Raw genomic sequence first — 19,961 nt, 5'->3', positions numbered from 1 at the left:
TCATGTATAAAAAGATTCAAATATACCCTTCATGTATAAAAAAGTTTAAATATGCTATTAATGTATTAAAATATTTAAATTGAATTTGAGCAGTAGAATACTCCGCTCAATAAGACTGCGAACCTTTAGTAAATTTTTTTAATTCTTTATTATTATATATAAAAATACAATAATATCTTTTTTTTCATTAAATTTAATTTTTAAATATTTTTACATATAATCAAGTTGAAAATCCAGCCCAAATTTCAGTTATACTATCGAGTTTGAGTTTAAGCTTATAAAATTATATTTTATTAAATTTGAATTAAGTTTTAAATTTATAATTTTAAAATCAAATCAACCTTAAAAGTGATTGTATTTTTCTTAAAATCGACTAGTTTACATTGCTAATATCAAGTGATAATAATATCCTTTGTTACGAGACAAATTTTTCAAAATTTCAATAGGTCATCTCATGCACAAGTATCAATATAAGTTAGAACAAATAATCGAAACTGAACAAACCGAATAAAAAAAGAAAAAAATATAAAATCAAATGACCCAATAGAGTGCTAATTTGGTTGGTTAAAACAGACAGAAATACAGTTAATTTGAATAAAATTTAAAAAAGTAAAAAGTTAATTTGAATAATTTAAATCTAAAACCGAACAAAAAAGTAAAAAGTTACATTTTTTATATTAAAACCGAACCGACTAAATCCAAATTTATAATCAAACCGACTGAAAGTCACCAGTGTGATCGGTTACTTTGGTCGATCGATAATTTTGCTCACTATTACTGGTGATATTTGAACCAATTCATACACGAATGACGTATTTAAACATATTTATGCATAAAATGCTCATTTGAACTTTTCCATACATTTTTTATTAATAAAGAGCGTGTTTGAATTTTTTTTATACATGAATGACATACTTAAACCGCCGGTCAAACATTGAGAGCATACTTGAATCATCTTAAGACCTCGTTAGATTCCACCCAATCAACGATTGAAAGATTTTTAAACAATGTTAGGTAGAGAGGCTTATTTGAACTATTTTTAAAAACGTTAAAGGTCTTTTAGTATCTTTACAGACATAAAGAGCCGACTTGATTTTTTAGGCTAAATATAAAGTGTATATCTAACTATTTTTCTTATTAAACTAAACTTAACTTATAAATTTAATTCTATTTGTAACTCGATTTGATTTTTTCACCTCTCTAACTGCGGATAAGTGTCAATATAGATCTATTTCAGATGGCTAAAACATTTCTAAGTGTATTGAGAAATTGTGGGTTGGGTTTGAAACACGCTTCTATAATTAACAATTAACAATTAAAAACCAAAGGTGTCGATTATTATCTTTAAAAAAAAACTGCCGGATGAATAGTTCTGCACCAGAAGCGGAAATTTTACCATTATGATTCATAAACAAACAAGGTACATTCCAATAACCACCGACTGAAAAGAGGGGCACATTAGTAATTTGAGCAACTCAGAACAAGACATTATTGTTGTTAACTCGGCTAAGAATGACGCAGTTAGGAGACGTTACCGTTTGTCAGTGCCAATAAATAAGGACATTACTGTCCTCTTGTGATGATTAACCCAAGTCCGTTTTATTTTTATTTTATATTTCTTTTATTTTAAATTTATGTTTTTTAATATTTTCTTTCATTTTCTGAAACTTTTATTACATCAATATGCTTAATAAAATTTACATTTCTCGTTTTAAAGAATAATATTCAGTGTCGGACAAGGTTCGGACTCAGGGGACGGAATTTAAAAAAAATATATAAAAAAACATCTAATAAAATGACAATAATTGAAAAGATATTTATATATTATAGACTTTTCAATTTATTTTGCATATATTGTAATTTGTAAATAACATAAAACACACAATTAATTGATTATTATACAATTACATAAATAAAATTAATTTGTGCATCCAAAAAAAGATAAATAAATTTGTGTAATTAAAATAGAAAAATAAGTTATTCAAATGAAAAAGTTTGATTTTGAAAGAGAAAAATAATTAGAATTTTAAAAATATAGTACTATAAATCAAAGAGTAATTAAAAAATTTGAAAATTTGAAAAATAAATAATTACGTTAGAAAATTTGGGGTTAATTTATAAATTTTGGCAAATTTTAGATTAAAAAAAATCAAAACTTATTTCTCTTTTTATAAAAAGATAAAAGGCTATTTTGTCCTTTTAATTAAAGGCCAGATAATTAAAAAATGCTAAATCTTTCATGAAAGTTTCACAAAAGTTCAAAACTTTCAATTTTATCCAATTTATCTTAAAACTCATGATTTCATTTCAATAATGTCCAATTGTGTAATTTTGCTCATGTGGCGCCTACGTAGCGCTGATGTAGCATGCCACACATCAGCGCCACATAAGTAAAATTGTGTAGTTGGACATAATTGGAACGAAATCACGCGTTTCAGGACAAATTGGATAAAATTAAAAAAATAAAATGTTATGAAACTTTCATGAAAAGTTTGACTTTTTGAAACATTTGACCTTAATTAAATAAAAGGCAAACTGGCCCTTGACCGTAAAATAGGTTATCTGTGAACAGGATAAAAAACTACTCGGGTACTGTTACGGCTCCATTAAAAGTCTCCCTGATTTCGGGTTTCAATTGAAACGTATGATCTAAACCGTAACTGCTGTTACTTTCCCCTCACGTTCTCTGAGCAGAGTAGGGAAGACGGTCGCCCGAACTCGATCTACTGGCTCCGCCAATGATAATATTTGTATTAACTTTTACGAGTTAAGAATAATTTCATTTGCATATAATAATAATAATAACTAGCAAGCTCATATCAAAAAAAGACATACAAAGCTAAAATTATTTGTGTATAAAAATATTTTTTCTTAATTAAATATAGAATTAATAAAATAACATCCAAATACTTCATAAATCAAATAATACTAAAATTTTAAAAATACATTATAACAGATAATTAATCTATTTTAAAAAACAAAACAATAAAGTGAAAATTAATGATAAAATTTTAATGTCAAATAATAAACCCAAATTTTGAAAATTTATAAACATTATTTACATCCTTAAAAATGTTATTTTCACCGTGCTCCGTTTCAAATATACTCCAGTGATATGAAAATCACATTAATTCATCAAAAGGTTTGAATCTAATTCGTACCAATGCTAAATATTTTCAATTTAATTAAGGATCGACACATCAATATAAAAAATGACATTATTAAAAACAAACTAAAAATGCTCAAATCTCTATGACGAAGCAATTTATTAAAAAAAGAACAAAATTTTTAAAAGTATGTATATTAAAAGCGAAAATGAAAATCATAAACTAAAAATCTGCATCTCCGAACCACATAACAAGATTTAAATAAAAATTAAACTAGAAAGAGAAAGTAGAAAGAGGGAGAATGAATTCAGAGATACTCTTATACATAACCATTTACTATTTTTGTTCTCTTTTAGATGTCCTATTCTCCACTTTAATATTTCAAGTTTTATTTTACTTTTAAAATAATTTTTTATTCTTTTTAGTCATTTTAAAACAAATTTTAAATATAACTCCACTATCATTAGCAACGACAAAACATTAATATATATACAATGCAGATATTTTTTTTATAATGTATATATAAAATAAAATACAACTTTCGAAATAAAAGCTTTTAAAATAAAACGGAGGGAGCACAATTTATAAATAATCTCATGTAATAAAAAATACAAATTACAAAGGGTGGCGATATTTATAAAGCAAGTTTTAATATAGACAGAGAAATTTTTAAGATTGACATTATTATCCTTTTATAATTAGTCAATTATTTTTTTCTTTTGATTTAATATTTTTATTCCTAATTTAATTTTGTTGTTTTGGGAAATCATCAATACAATAGATTTTTTTTTACAAGACATACAATTGTGACAAGTTTCAAGAACATGCAATTAACATATACTTTAAAAAAACGATAACCCACAAATAAAAATAATGAGAGATTCTTAGGTAGACTCGGTCTACCACGTCATCCGTAAACTAACCTATCATATTATGACATGTCATTAAAATAGTGGCACTATCGTAATTTTGTTTATTACTTATTTACACTTTTGGATAGTAATATTACGATAGTACCATTATTTTAATGACGTGTCATAACGTGATAGGTTTAGTCTACGGATGACGTGGTGGACTGAGTCTAACTAAGAATTTCTCAAAAAGAATAAAAGAAATCGACATATACCATTAGTTAGTTTTCTTAAATTTTGGCATGAAGTCAATTTTACAGTTAAATTAATGATATACATTCTGATTTAAAATTGCTCCGTATATTGTTAATATTGACAAAAAATAAATGGTGGATGACTTAATATAGATTTGTTTATATAAATAATAATGATTAATATATAATTTAGATAATAGAAAGCTAAAAATATTAATTTCAAATATTTAAAAAAAATTCAAAAGTTGATTGGATCATAATCCAAAATTGGATTAATCAAATTTGTTGCACATCCTTCATGAATATAATGATCCACATCCACTTGATAATAATGATTACATGGGTTTAATTTTCAAAATAATAATAATAATTTAAGGATGAAAATATCAAATTAAAAGACGGAAATAATATATTTTTTTATCGAAGAAGAAAATAATTGACTAATTATAAAAGGATGTGATGCCAAATATTAAAAGCTGCTCTGCTGATATCAAAACTTACTCTGAAAATATCTCCATCCTTTACAAATTAATATATTTAAAGTTGTCAAAAGTACTATTGCATTCTTATATCTTTTTTGGTGACTAAAACTCACTCTATTGAGCCGAAACTCAATATCATTGTCAAATTCCGGTATGTGGACCGCACGCAAGCTCACATACCTGGTAATTCCGGGTTATAATGGCCAACAAGGTAGAAGCTAAAAATTAAAATTTGAATACTAAGTGATGGAGTCTGCCTTCTGATCCGGTGAATGAGACCTGCAAAACAGGGTAGAAGCTAACCGGACGGTGATTGTCCGATTTAACTCTCCGATGCTAATGTCAGTTTAGAGCTTTAAGCAGCGTTTTGAGTATATTAGTGTAGTTGTGTGTTTAGTCATATCTCATGCTCCTTTTATAGTAGACGATTGCAAATAGTGTTGTAGTAGGAAAATGAATCATACTTTTGTTGGGTTTGACCCTGATTAGGAGTAATCTACCTTATTCGGACATGAATCCTATTTAAGAACGTCTTCCTAAATAGTCCCGTCTCCCTAAATTAGAACTTATCTTCCTAAATTGGAGTTTGTACCCAAATAGGAGAGATCAAAATTATGTAGTAAATCTGATAATCTATCTGAATTACAGGGTCGACGCGCTTTGCCCGGGTCATCAGGGATTCAGTGTTTATTTTATTGGATGATATCGTGGCAGGTTTTATGGATTCGCCCATCTTTCTCATATGTTTGGTTCTTCTGACGGGAGTCCGATATCGTATGAGAATGGATCTCCTGCGACTTGACTCCATTATATATTACATTATTTTTTATTATATTCCAAAAAATTATTACTGGAGAAACAATTATAATCAGATAAAAATAAATTTTAATTTTAAGTAATATATTATATTATGATTTTTTTAATTATATTTCAAAAAGTTATTATTGGAGAAAGAATGGGGATAAAAAAGAAAATACAAAAGTCCTCACATTAACATTGCTTGTTTTTTTTAACTATTTAACCATCCATTTAACTTTTCTGCAAAAAATTCAGGACAATGATATTAATGGTGGAAATAAAAGACTGGTAAAAAATTTAAAAATGTTGAAAGCTGAACTTTGAATTCATCACAATTACCAACATGACTGAATAATCACTACAAAAATGACAATAAGGGTAAAAACTAAAAAACACAAAAATAAATAGAAAATTGTTTTTTTGACGAAATCTATCGAGAGATCTCTGTATTTTATCATTTTTATTTAAAAAATCTCTATCCCAAAAAAATTATCTTTTTATTCTATAATACATGTCAAGTTTCGATTTTCCTGCCCTTTTATATGACTGAAAGAAAAGAAATTATATTAATAGCGGGACTAAAAAACATAAAAAGGGCGTAAAATATTTTGTTTAATATAAGGATTAAAGAGATAATTGTTTTGTAGTAGAGGCTTTTTGAGTAAAAATGGTAAAATACAAGAACTTCTAAATGTATTTAGCCTTTAATATTTTATTTAACTTAGAAATGGATGATAAAAAGTGTGTGAAGAGATAGGAGACAGAAACAAGACATGTCAACATAAAAATTAACATACAAATTTTAATGTTAAAATAACTCAACAAAGGAGTAGGTAGAAACAAAAAACTGTGGGCAAAAGAAAAAGAAAAGACTTTATTTATGATAAAAAAAAAGGTATAATTAGTGCAATGGAGTATATGAGAAGCTCACTGGTTTGCTGATTTTGAGGGTGAAAGAAAAGGAAGCAGTGCTCTCCAAGTTTTTCAACACTAAATATTACAAAATCTGAGCTTCACAAGAAAGAAAGAACCCATCTTTTCTTTTCTTTCCATTTTTACTCTATTTGGGGGTTTCCTCTTAAAAACATCAACAACTCAGGTGTGCTTTTTTATACTTTGATTGAACAAATTTTGGGCCTTTTTCTCAGTTTGAATGCTCTGGTCATCTTCTCATATGCATTGTTGGTTGGTTTTATTAGGATTTCTCATCTGGGTATGTCATGTTTTTTGTATTTCTGATTTAATGTCATCTGGGTTCTTTCAGTTGCATGTGAAAAAGGCTGTTTTTTTTTTTAAATAAAGTTTCATTTTTTTAGTTTAGTTGTTGCATGCATTTGGTGTGTTTTGTTAGATAATTTTCTATCTTGCATTTAATTAGATAATTTTCCTTGTTTATGTTAGCTTTGGTTGCGCTTTTGTTTCTTCAGGTAATTGATTCTTGTATGTTGAAATGCTAATTTTCCTCAATGTAGCTTGATGATCTATGATAATCATGTTTAGCAACCCACATAATCAGTTCTTGTGTTTAATTTTTCCCTAAAATTGACATTTGTTCATTTGTTGCAGGAAAAAAAGGGGCTTTGGTTTGGTGTTTTTGGGGGTAATGTTGAGGAAAAGAACCAGATCCTTCCAGAAAGATCAACAAATGGGTCCTTTAACAAAGTCTGATTCTGGTTCTGGTTCTGAGTCCTATAACACCAACTCCTTTTTCAATGTCCCTGGTCTTTATGTTGGTTTAAGTCCTAAGGGTATGTCTGATTGTGATTCTGTTAGAAGCCCAACTTCTCCTCTTGATTTTAGGTTGTCCTCCAATTTGGCAAATCCTTCCTATAGGTCCTTGAGGTTGTCCCAATATGGGCACCAGAAGAGCTGGGATTGTAGTAAAGTAGGCTTAAGTATTGTTAATTCTCTTGATGGTGATGGTGATTCTAATATGAAAGCATCTGGGGATGCTATGAACTCATCAGATAGCAAGAACATTCTTTTTGGCCAGAAAGTTAGGAATAAAACCCCAAACTTTCAAGTCAATGCTAATTCTTTCGAGGCACCGAAATCTCTGCCCAGAAATTTTGCGATTTTCCCTCATGCCAAGTCCTCCTCTTGTCAAGAGGGCAGCTCCGATGTTATTTTTGAGATCGGAGAAGCCCTACCTGAAGGTGAGCGCTTCGGAAAAGTTCGGTCTTGTTCACTAGACGCCTGCAAGTCATTTTCGAACTTGTCCCATTTGGCTAATCGGAATTCTAATGTTGGTCGTGGAGAATCCCTGCTGAATACTGTAGCTAATAACCGAGTTACTTCTCCTCTTCAATTTTCGGGAGGAAGCCCGAATTCAAATAACTCTTTTCATATCGATTTGAACTTACCACCTGCTGGCTCTGCTAATGGATTTGTTGATTCTCTATCTGCCAGCGAAATTGAGCTCTCTGAGGATTATACATGTGTAGTTTCACATGGTCCTAACCCCAAAAAGACTCATATTTATGGTGATTGCGTTTTGAAAGACTTCTCTAATGGAGGAAAGGAGGCTGCAATGCCTCAAGCTATTACTAGCTCTAAGATTCATAGTTCATTCGCATCAAATGATTTTTTGAACCTCTGCTATTACTGCAACAAGAAATTGGATGGCGGAAAAGACATTTACATTTACAGGTTTGTCCGAGTTATATTTATTTAGATGCATCATACTCATGCTGTTTTTCCAGAGGATGTTCATTTTGAAATGCTAGTTCTTTTCTTGCAGAGGTGATAAAGCCTTCTGCAGTTTAAATTGTCGTGCACAGGAGATTATGATCGACGAGGCATTGGAGAAAGCAAACAATAAGTCATCCAGTGAACCTCTCAAGTCCGACGATGACAAGGAACTCTACGAGAGTGGCATTTTTGACGCCCCATAGTCGCTCCAATGCCTTATTAGTAACCGTAGCCACCACGCCCATGATTGATGAAACTCTCAGCAAGGTTAGACACCCTTGATCATCTGTTTTGAAAGAGCTGTGCTTGTGCATCTGTTAGCAGCCATGGATGATCGTTTTGTATATCGCCGCCTTTGCTGTTTGTGGTTCATTCACGGTCATGGGAAATAAATGATTTACTTTGGCTATATTTTTGCTTTTGGTCATCATAATTCAGACTTGCATCCTCTTATAATTTATGTACAACTGGTAGCCAATTTTTTAACGCTACCCAAGTTTAACTATTTGACCAGCCTTATAATGTAAGTCTGTGAACTCAACAAGTTTTTGACTGAATATAAAATGCTATATTAGCTGTTGTATTGTATGGCATTTTCTTTAAGCTTGAACGTTTACAGCAACTTGATTCCGATTTTGATGCTGCAAGCTATGAAAACGTTGAAATGGGAAATCCGTAAATGAAAAACGGTAAAATGTTATTCTTATATATAAAAAAAGTTTTTGAGTTTTAGATGCGTTTCTGTTTTCGGAAACAAAATGTTGAAATGTAAGACTCGGCAAGTTTCCGCGTAACTTAACTGCTAAGTACTTGTTCCTTTCTTGGCTTGGATGACAAAGTAGGGAGTGAAAAAGATGAGAAATGCCCATGTTGGGATGATGAATTAACATAGTTTGTAGTTATCAGTGATGACAAAAGGTCCATGGGCATGATGTAAGCTATAATTCTAGGATATGTCGACATATTTTTTCAAATTTGAAAGCTCATTTTTCAGCCTTAATAATAGTTTTTGCAGTTGTGTGGGTCCAAATATTACACCATGATGATGTGATGTGTGATATTGTATTTTTTCGTGGTTGTGTGGGAGCATGCTATGGTGGTTCATGAATAAGGCAGGTGTGACATTTATGTCTTTTATCCTAGGATTGTGAATAGAGATAGAAAACAGTTGCAGCTCATGTTTTGTCTCGACTAGTTTTGTCCCTTGCAAACTTTGATTCACCAGACATCTGTACAGAAACAGTTCCCGTTTTTGGATCGGTGAAATTTATAGTTATCGGTATTTTCTGTCGTAAGCCTGAGATTGGATGATTCATGACTGGTTATCAGACCAAATGCAACAGCCAATCTCTCGCCATGTCGAGATGGTAGCTCTTGCTTCTAACATTCAATAGATCTCTGCACATCAAGGGTTTGAGTTGTACATTCGTGCACAAATATGTTGTACGTTGTGTTTCGGCATTTCATTTTTGTTTTCAAAAATACTTTTAAAACTCTGGAGTTTATACGTCTTGAGATGGAAGTAAGTTATGAATATAGAATTTGAGCAGTATTTTCAAAAATAAAAAAGTAATTTCGGACAATATAGTTTTTCATAAATGTCAACAACGGCAGAAGTATTTTCAAAATTAAAAATGAAGCTGTCTCGGACAATATAGTTTTTCGTATACGTCTAGCAATGGCAGAAGCCTTCTTTTAAATGTAAACATAAAGCCAAATGGTATGATTCAGGAACCCACTTCCAATGAATATGAGCTTGTCAGGCTTGTGCACACCTGAAGTCTGCATCTTCTGGGAAAAGCTCAAATGATTCTCTAAGTCTAAACAGATCACGCGACGTTCCAAAAAAGTAAATCATTCTCTGAACTTCAGACTGGATTCCATAATACAAACCATTTTTTATATTACAATCTTTTATACGCTCATGGAGAAATTCTTAGGTAGACGGACATAGACGAGTCTATCACATAATCTCTAGACTAAGTCAATCATACTATAACATTTCATTAAAATGATGGTAAAATTGTAATATTATCTTTAAAATTTGAATACACTTATTATACAATTATTAATTTAACCGATCCAATTAAAACTGACGATCACTCATGTTCGATTTTTCTCTAAAAATAAAAATGAATTCAACATATTTAAACCCAAAAATTATTGAAATTTTTAAATTAAATTTTTAATGATCGATCAATTATATTAGAAAAGATGTGTTTGTAAAAATTTAAAATAAAGCTTTTGATGCAACAATTTCAGAACACAAACGATTAATAGTTTATATTATTTTATTTAAAAGTATACCATATATTATATTTTTAATTTGAATTCCCTTAAAAGAAAAATCCACGTCCATCACTGGCTACTAGCAACAAATGAATCAAACGAACATACGCTCAGTATTTGAACAAGATATAATTAGCAAAGGTATTGGTAATTTTTCTTATTGCTAGAAATGAGAGATGAAAAAATATAGCCAGTTAAGGGATAGAGGAACCAAATACCTTTCGGCCGAGTGAGTTCCAAAACCCCAACAAATTTTGAGTTCAAATTCTGGAAAAGACAATTTGTAAAAATATCATTTGAAAATGGCAAGTTATACTTAAATAAAGGTTACATTTTAAAAATGAAGACTACAAATTTCGTCTGCAGCACCATTTTATCGAAATAACGAGCTTTATAATGTAAAATTTAAATTATAGATTTGTACTGATGATGGTTAAATTGTAAACTATGTAAAAGTTATAAATTATGGTAAATTATAATTTATAATGTTTTATCTTTTTCTATAAAAGGGCAGGAACTGGAATATGCGGATAAAATGACTACAATGCCCCTACTAAAAGTGAAAACTCCTTGTGAAACAGGAATAAAATCTTCATTGTTTTGAAATTTCAGGACATATAAATATCTTGACAAAATGGAAAAGACATACTAAAGCTAAACCAATTATTTTAATGTATTGCAGTGAATACTTTCTATTAAAATCTTAGCCAACTTGAAGCTGAATCCACACATTCTAAATCATTCATGCGATGCAGCAAGAAGGACGATTCACTTTTAATATAGAATTTGAGATTCGTTTGTTAACAAACAGGAGTAGACGTTTTCTGAAATCAACCTCATATTTTTATAGTCATGTCGTACAAAACAATACATATATCAACACACGTAAAAATCAACAAATGCGTTTTTCATGTGAATCTTCGTTTTCTTCTCTTTATCTTATTGTCTTGTTATCATTAATTCTACTTTTCAGTACCATATGTTTATATACTGTAATAGTATATGTGTACCAGTTGGGATATATCACTCAAAATGTAACATTTGATTGTTTTATGGTCTAATGTCTTAAAAAAAACCAACCTTTCAAACCCTTTTCAATCTTACCCTGACGTTGTAAATCAGTCAATTTTACCCTATTTTGCATTTCAATTGTACCCTGAAATATAAAAATGACTTTTTTTATTTGACAAAAGTCAAAAAATTCTTTAAATTGACCCTTTTTACATTAGATTAACTTTTTATATTAAATTGATAATTTTTAAAGAATTTTTTTGAACTTATGTTAAATAAAGAAAGGCTAAACCCATGTAGAGACCCTTGTACTATATCATTTTTGTTCAAAAAGCCCTTGTACTATTTTTTTGTTCTTCAGATCCCTATACTTGACAAAATTCTAATTTTGAGGTCCTTTTGAGGGACTGGAGGAACAAAAAAATTGTAAGTAGAGGGACTGAAAAAAACTAAAAAAGGATTTGAAAATCAAAAATTATGTAAGTAGAGGGACTTGAAAAATAAAAAAATAGTACAGGGACTTTTTGAACAAAAATGATATAGTACAAGGGCCTTTAGATGGATTTAGCCATAAAGAAATGACATTTTTATACTTTAGGGTACAATTGAAATGAAAAAAAAAATGCAAATTAGGGTAAAATTGACAAATTTTCAACGTCAGGGTAAGATTGAAAAGGGGACAAAAGGTCGGAATTTTTTTAAAGCATTAACCATTGTTTTATCCTCATTTTCACTTGCTTACTAAATCGTGACTTATCATAATTTGCTATCACTACCCTCTTTGTATATATCTCTCTAGATATATAAACAATCTTAGTAGTTACCTATTTGAAATTCTCAAAATTAATAATGTCGCATAATCTATACATCATATACCGCCAATGTGGTTTTCTTCTTAGCTTTAATTATAGTATAATGGCATCATCCACAATCAGCAGCTGCAAAAATATGTATGAAACCGATTTTTTAGCTGACACCTACCGGGTTTGTCAATCAACTTTAGTTCTCTTAGTTTGAAAAGAGATGGATATATATATTGAGAGAAAATTGTCATAACATCAAGCCTACACCACAAACATTCAACTAAAGAGAATTGGTAGACACAAGCCTTGCTTCCCGCTTCCACTTGGAAGTTGTTCGAACCCGCCGGTCAGCAACCCAAAGAGTTCGCAGAGAATCGTCATTTTTGCTTTATACTGAAGCCTTTCACCAAATGAGCCATAAAAGAATTAACGCTGCGTACTTGTAGCTGAGCAAGATATGTGATTTCCAAAAGTAAACATACAGCAAAACATGAATGGGGTTTCAACTAGCATTGAAGAGCTGTACTGCTTCACTACATCTATGAAGGGTGGGAAAAGCAAACAAGAACACGTGACGATACCAGAAAACAAAATTAATAGAAACTGAAACCGCGCAATCGCACTCTCATATTCACAGATGAGCCTCATGTAGCTGAAATATTCATTTAATAACGCTGCATCAAGATTTGAAAGAGACTATCAACTTCAAATTCCATATTTTAACAGAATCTCAGCCTCTTGTTTGACGAGTATTGTAGGACTTGCAATTAAAGCATTTCTGAGCAACAACATGGTATTGTACTTGTGAGGTCATTCCACAATCATTGCAGAGGATCCATACCTGCAATGGACAATATGGCCTTCAGTATCAAGGCTTTATATTACCAAATAATGCAAAGTTTGATTCATTTGAATTCTATAATATGTTATGAAATTCATTTCTATTCCAGAATTTCATTTCATTTGGAAATAAATTAATTTAGTAAATATTTTTTAAAAATTTGTAGATTTGATCATGTTTTATATCAAATAAATTACAAATTTATTTCCAAATGAAATGAAATTCTAGAATAGAAATGAACCAAAAGGTAAAAGTAGCTTGACCATGGTGAGAGGAAGAAGGAGATCAAGGAAAGTGAGAACGAACCATTCTATTCTGATAATTTTCTGGCATCGGTGTAGCTGCTATTTCCATGTCAAATTTCTCCCATACCTTGGACATATCACACACTGATTTTGAGCAGAGTGGGCAAGCATATCTGTTGAGAGTAACCGAATATATAAGGCATTTTTGAAATTTACCATAGAATATTAAAAACAAATTATAACACAAGTAACTGCCAAGGTTACTCACTGATAGTGTTCCCTCATCTCCTTCAAACAGCTCTTATGAATTGTGTGTCCACATGGCAAGACTGTAACATCATGCCTCGACTCGAACAGAAACTGCAGATAACCATTTTAGTTGTAAATACATAGTTGGAACTCAGACACGGTAATATGCTGAGGAAAAAAAAGGACAGATGGAGGAAACATAGAGTAACTTACCTCAAAACAAACAGGGCAGTCATGGTGCATTGCTCCCTCTACACATGGATGGCTGTCCTTTAAAATAATCGAGTAGCAGCAGCCTTCATAATACAGAAAAGAAGTAAAACACATCAGCATACTAGTCATGCTATATCTCTCAATAATGTTGCAAAAATTATGTTATCATCATTGCTTACCGCACTTGTAGCAATGGAAGAAATTCTCTCTCCCTCCAATTCTGCCAAGGAATACATTCCCAGTTAGATAATATATATAAAGAAAGTGAGATCACAATAAGCGAATGAAGAGGGGAGATCAAGATCAACAACTATTTTCAGGTGGAAAACCTATAATGATATATATAAAAAAGAGATGCTCTTTTATCATTCTTTTTCCAATCAAAGCAATTTTATTTTTTTATGATTCTGCTGTCCTTGTGTTAATAGGTAAAATACAGGCAATTTGGGATTGACACACTTTGGTAGTTAGAAAAAAGCAATTTTGTTCTGCCTTTGGTTATCATAAAGTCGAGCAAAGAGCATAATAGCAATACCTGCAAATCCCACATCCATCACAATGAAATTGCTTCTTAGATGTCTGCAAAATCCATAAAATTAAATTAGCATATCTACCCTAATAGTTAAAAAGATGGGCTCTCTATCATGACCATCCAAAAACAACACATGCTCATTTATTCTTTTAATCCACAATTACCTTGTAAAAACTGTTCTTACAAAACAAAAACACTGATATATTAAACACTTACATCATCATCAAACAGCTTGCAAGTCTCACAGAAGTACCTCCCCATGCAAACACCACAGTTCATACAGAACTGTTTAACCTGGCAACAACAAACAAACAATGAGTGACGACAAGTATTACGTTGCTTAACTAATAGCTGCATGATGACGAGCAGATGCATAGAAATGTATTAAATTAAATACAAAGAAAATATGATTGAACTTCCGTCGCATGACAAAAGTTAATTTGGTTTAAAAAATTCCACACTTTACCCTTTTGTACCCGTTTCTAGATTCCTCCATCCTGAATTCACTTTTTATTTACAGATTTTTGGCTTAAGAGTTGTGTTTCAAAGTAGTATGGGAAAATATGCCTAAATATGGCATCAACACTAGAAAAAATACTCACCTCTTGTTCAGTGCTACAAAGTGAGCATATCACCTGTCTGACTTCATGGCGTGGCATGTCATGCCTAAGCTTCTGGTCAACAGTTATGTTGTTCTGTGCCATAATAAATTTCAGCTTATCAGAAGTCACCAAAGAGGAATATTTAATAAAAACAAACCATTGCTCTTAAATCTTAATCTAAACAGTCGAAATCTTGCAGGTGACCTGTATGTATCTAAAACCAAATTCTACGAATTAACATGGCAGTGAAGTTGTGAACAAACAGGCAAGCTGTATCCTTTAGTTCTAACAATTAAAGCAACATAAGCAAAATGATAAATTAGTTCAATATACACCGTGATGAAACTGACAAATACCTTCGCCTCATTATGACAATGCCGGCAATTGAAGATCTCATTACAGCACGGTGCTCTAACGCGGCACCTTCTAAAATAATGTGGGCATCTGCAACAAAAGCATAAAATATAAACTATTTGAAACAACATGGATCCTGTGAATTTTGCAAGGCAAAAAGGCAAGGACCTTACCCATATTCCATACAGCCTTTCTCAACTTCCAAGGATTTGGGATCCATTGAACCCATACATTTTTCATTTAATTGATGAGTGTGAGAAGTCGCTGAATCTGTTTCAGTGAATCTGCATGTCACATGTTGAAACATTTCGGGCACCATTTGTTGAAACTCAGATCTTTTGTCCACTTCTCCCATAAATTTGCGGGTTCCAAACAATTAGTGTCCAAGGCGAAAGCAAATCTAGAATACCTGCATGTAGAATCATATTAAGAGAAGATTCTAAATCCTAAATGTATATACAGTCATCCGATTAAGCCAAACAAACACCCCATGAGATTGTTGCTTCAATAAATACTGCTGCAGAGTAATTGACATCAGCAACAATATATTCCATGTAAGCCTGAACAGCTCCAAAGTCCAAATCAGCAATACGCCAAGAGAAGAATCAATCAAGTACATCTATAAAATCTCAGTAAAAATGATAATGTAGCATAGAGAAACCCCACACATCATCACTTGATTCCTTCAAGAAGTCCCAGAACCAGAGTCCAATAGTTTCTGGACATAAGAGCAACACATCACACAATCAGACCTCTAAAACAGTCACAAAACATGAAGGGAAGATCATAAGCGGGGGCAATGTGCTATGTTCATGTCCATCAAGGACAAGCCTACCTCAGTTGGTATCTCTGAAGTCTGAACCAAGGCTTCTCTGAAACTGTATTTACCCCCTCGAAAAAGACATCGCTTGAATCAGATAAAGCTTTTCTTTATCTCATCTGAAACTCTTGCTATCCAGAAGCAGCAAATGCATACTACTGGAAGTTCATGACACTACTGGACATGCTAAAAAGGGATCTTGCGCTTCTTAAGAATGAGTCCCTTACCAGTAGAGCACATATCCTCTACTAAGTATGATGGTAACTTCAGCATGTTTGAACAGAATTACAGTCATGAATGGATTCTGACCTAAAAAGATATATCCACTACTACGAATTGATTTTATCTATGATCACAGACCTTCTCAAGTGAATTTCGTTGGTCACCAAATCCCTCTTGAAGATAGACCTTGATGGGAAGAATAGAGCAGATGGCATGAATATGTGAACACCATCTAGACCTTTCATAATTTCACATAAGTGTGAAACGAAAGGACTCATTAGATCTGGGATATGCGAGGGAAGTGGCAAGGGAAAGAAACAAAAACTCGGACACTGCAGAATAAATGCCATTGATTGAGTTGGTACACCACTGCCCTAAGTTATCTGAATTGAGTCAAATCATTCCTTGCTTTGCAGTACCAATTCACAATTCCCATATGCAACAAACAAAAAAGAACATCTTGAACCTTGGTGTTTAATTCTCAAAGTGGTTAAAGCAGCACATCTGTGCAGAATACTGGAAGGTCAAGAGCTCCTAATTCTGTACTGGGACTCTTCCAACTTGACTGTCCTGAATATATAGCCTGCTGCAACTCATTACGTATATAATTCGAAACAAACAAATTTAGGAAGATCTAACAATCCTGCACAGAGGATACCTAAACAGCATTTTGCAATGACTAAGTGAGACTCCAGCCTCATTCTCTTGTGTTCTATTATACTTAAAGGCCTTACTCAACATCCTATAGTATAAACAGAAAAAAACTTGACCTAAAGAATTAACATAAGGGTTTCAAAATACAAGATTTATGACCTTCCAACTAGCTCTTAAATTTCTGCTCTTTATTTAGTCGGTCAATTTTGTAGGACTAGCAAAAGAATATTGTCCACAAGACGACCATCTAAATCACCATCTGCTGAATAAACAAGAAACAATTCTTAGTGGCCATGATCACATAATCAAAGAAGCTCTCTTAGATATTACACCACCTTATAGACAGTAAAGCACGTACCTATCTGCTTGGAACACTAACAGGGGCTTGCTTCTCAACTTTAACAAAAGGGGCGTGCATATCATATTCGAAAACAATGAGAAGCTGCCATCATAATTTAAATACTATCGGGGACTTGTTTCCATGGTATTATTGTTTAGTTCCTTTTATTGTATAGCTTGCTATATATATCACATGAATTATACATAACATAAAACTTATAACAGAACATAAACGTGCCAGAAATCCATTCATGAGCTAGTTTTCTTTGCTAATTGATTTAACCTATCAAATCCAACAGAAACAAAGAAGAAATACATAACATGGGAATATCGGAACCATTAAACAAGCTTCCCCCAGCATGATCAAGTACATAAAACGGTAGCTTTATTAAACATTAACTGGAAAAGCAAGAACCCAAAGGAAACTTATTATTACTATTATCATTATCAAACAAAGTCAAATGGCAAGCCTACACAATAACATTATCAAACTGCATACAGAACATGATTCACAGAACACATAAGAAGCCAAACATAGCAATTAATAGATAATAAGCAGCACCACTGTTATAGCCATCAAACCAGAATCAAACACGATGATATTTTACTCAAACAAACACCTAAACAATAACCAAATCAAACAAAACTAAAAAAATTCCTCATTATAACAGTTCCTGAGGCAACCAAAATTTAGAAAAATTCTTTGTGAAAAAAGTTTCCAAAATTTGGCTAACTCATAACTAGAAAAAGAAAATTAGAGGTCTCAAATCAACTTTCTTCTGTTTTATCAAACATACAACTAAAACAAATAAACGAGATCATTTCTAACTGGAACAACGATGCATTACCATTAAACAGAAATATTAAAGAAATTTAACGCCAGATTTGATTGTTAAATAGAATAACGAACTTTCAATCGGCAGAGACGACTCGCCGGTCCAAGTTGATCAGTAATTTTGAATAGTTTCCGGTAAGAATCACCGGTCCGATTTTTTTTTTTTTTTTTTTCAGATTTTGTGCGTGAGAAAGAGAAACAGAAAGGTTCCTATTTATATAGACGCCGCAGTATTGGCTTTTTGTATCCAGAGGCTTCCAAGAGTTCGCTGTTTAAACTTTAAACACGACAGCGAAAGCTCTGACTCTGCCTTCATTCATATCTATTGACAGTTTTCACCTGGAATTACTATTATACCCTTCAATTGTCTTCCAAATATCTGTGGCTAGCGCTGTGCAACAACCGAACAGACTGAGATACCGAACCAAATCGGACTGAGATTTGTGTTTGGTTCGGTTATTCGATAAAAACGACCTGACGTAATGGCTAATTTGAAAACTTTAGAGTTCGGCTGATGGTTCCGTCAGGAAATTTATAAAACCAAAATTGAAGAAATCCAACTTCACAAAATTATAAAAGTTTTTGTTAATTTTTGGGTTAATTACATATAGAATCACCACTTTTATACGTTTTTCATTTTAATCACGTTTTTTAAAAGATATCATATAAACTCAACACCTTTCATTTTTTTGCAAATTTATAACCGGTGTGAAAATTCGGTGTCTCTTTGTTGACTCAACAACCGGAATCTACAAGAAAATAGAAAAGGAAAGGTATTTTTTGTTTTGATAGGGTAGAATTGACTGATTTTTAATGTCAGAGTATAATTGAAAAAGGGATAAAGATCGAGTTTTTTTAAGACATTAAGCCTTTAGGAAAAAACAATCAGTTCAATAAGTCCACCTGAATAAAAAATTGGAATTGAACCAAACATATAAAAAAGTTATGTTAATTTTTTTTGATATTTGATAATATTTTAATGGTTAGGTCATCCATTTATCTCGTTTCGGCACCATCAATTTTAGTTGGTTGAGAATTGAATTGAACCGATTAATGGCTAGTCCTATCTATGACCCTGTTGTTAGGATGTGCTTAGAGCTGTGCAATCAGTTAAACCAAACTGAACTGAATTGTTTTTTGTTTTTATTAAAAACCGAACCGACCCAAAAATTTATAAAAAATCCAAACTGAGCTAAACTGAATTTGTCGGTTCGGTCGATTTTTTTGATTTTTCGGTTTGGTTTACATGGAAAATTAACTGAAAATTTTATATACTCCAAATCAAATCAAACCGATCAACTATAATTACTTTATAATTTCAAACCGAACCGAGTTTGTCGGATCGGATCGGTTTCCGATACCCCTGGATGTGCTCCACAGTCCACACCCTGTCTCATCTCATGTCAAATTTCTCATGATTGGGAACAAAACTTTCCCGTTAAGAATAGTTAGGGTTGAGGGAATTATTGGTTAATCTAATGGAAGTTTCTAGGATTTAGGAAAGTTTATCATTTTAACAATATGATAAATGATTATAAAATAATCAGAGATTTAATACACGTTGTAAAATCAAAACAAATGTTTAATTTCTTAATTTATAATATAAACAATTATACTATACATTAAAATGAAACAAAAACGACATAGAGTGTGAACGACATTAATTATAGGACAAAACACATGCTTGAAACATAAAACGGCTGTTCAGCAAACAAATAGTAGAAAGCGGCACAAAACGACAACAATAAGTGTGCTATAGCCAATAAAGT

General features: G+C 31.8%; 2 protein-coding genes across 12 annotated transcripts; one reads left to right on the top strand and one right to left on the bottom strand.

Moving 5' to 3' along the window:
* Positions 1-6,292: 6,292 nt before the first annotated feature.
* Positions 6,293-8,771, top strand: LOC126665736 (FCS-Like Zinc finger 10-like). Of its 3 annotated transcripts, none has more exons than XM_050358628.2 (3): positions 6,293-6,591; positions 7,059-8,141; positions 8,233-8,771. In XM_050358628.2, the coding sequence occupies exons 2-3, from the start codon at positions 7,096-7,098 to the stop codon at positions 8,384-8,386; spliced, it is 1,200 nt and encodes a 399-aa protein (XP_050214585.1). In that variant the 5' UTR covers positions 6,293-6,591; positions 7,059-7,095; the 3' UTR covers positions 8,387-8,771. The 3 variants fall into 3 exon arrangements, with proteins under 3 accessions (XP_050214585.1, XP_050214586.1, XP_055959857.1); XM_050358629.1 differs by lacking the exon at positions 6,293-6,591 and adding an exon at positions 6,599-6,705; XM_056103882.1 differs by lacking the exon at positions 6,293-6,591 and adding an exon at positions 6,751-6,919.
* Positions 8,772-12,495: 3,724 nt separating this feature from the next.
* LOC126665726 (probable E3 ubiquitin-protein ligase RZFP34) lies at positions 12,496-18,446 on the bottom strand. Of its 9 annotated transcripts, none has more exons than XM_050358610.2 (13): positions 16,158-18,446; positions 15,991-16,040; positions 15,810-15,882; positions 15,496-15,731; positions 15,325-15,412; positions 14,969-15,061; positions 14,583-14,660; positions 14,370-14,413; positions 14,014-14,054; positions 13,835-13,917; positions 13,641-13,732; positions 13,434-13,545; positions 12,496-13,127 (listed from the first exon to the last, which is right to left on the bottom strand). In XM_050358610.2, the coding sequence occupies exons 4-13, from the start codon at positions 15,675-15,677 to the stop codon at positions 13,017-13,019; spliced, it is 924 nt and encodes a 307-aa protein (XP_050214567.1). In that variant the 5' UTR covers positions 15,678-15,731; positions 15,810-15,882; positions 15,991-16,040; positions 16,158-18,446; the 3' UTR covers positions 12,496-13,016. The 9 variants fall into 9 exon arrangements, with proteins under 9 accessions (XP_050214567.1, XP_055959856.1, XP_050214566.1 ...); XM_056103881.1 differs by having other exon boundaries at positions 15,496-16,040; positions 16,158-16,947; positions 17,178-17,277; positions 17,377-18,446; XM_050358609.2 differs by having other exon boundaries at positions 15,496-16,040; positions 16,158-17,280; positions 17,377-18,446.
* Between the last annotated feature and the right edge of the window lie 1,515 nt (positions 18,447-19,961).

The sequence above is a fragment of the Mercurialis annua genome, linkage group LG1-X, assembly GCF_937616625.2.
Source record: "Mercurialis annua linkage group LG1-X, ddMerAnnu1.2, whole genome shotgun sequence".
Taxonomy (NCBI): Eukaryota; Viridiplantae; Streptophyta; class Magnoliopsida; order Malpighiales; family Euphorbiaceae; genus Mercurialis; species Mercurialis annua.
This window is presented reverse-complemented; position numbering and strand designations above follow the sequence as displayed.

Excerpts from the sequence above, each read along its gene's own strand:
- LOC126665736 (XM_050358628.2), top strand. The coding sequence starts at position 7,096 with ATGTTGAGGAAAAGAACCAGATCCTTCCAGAAAGATCAACAAATGGGT. Across the intron at positions 8,142-8,232 it reads AAAGACATTTACATTTACAG|AGGTGATAAAGCCTTCTGCA; the intron begins GTTTGTCCGAGT and ends CTTTTCTTGCAG.
- LOC126665726 (XM_056103880.1), bottom strand. The coding sequence starts at position 15,677 with ATGGGAGAAGTGGACAAAAGATCTGAGTTTCAACAAATGGTGCCCGAA. Across the intron at positions 14,055-14,369 it reads GATGGATGTGGGATTTGCAG|AATTGGAGGGAGAGAGAATT; the intron begins GTATTGCTATTA and ends ATTCCTTGGCAG. Across the intron at positions 13,546-13,640 it reads GAGATGAGGGAACACTATCA|ATATGCTTGCCCACTCTGCT; the intron begins GTGAGTAACCTT and ends TACTCTCAACAG.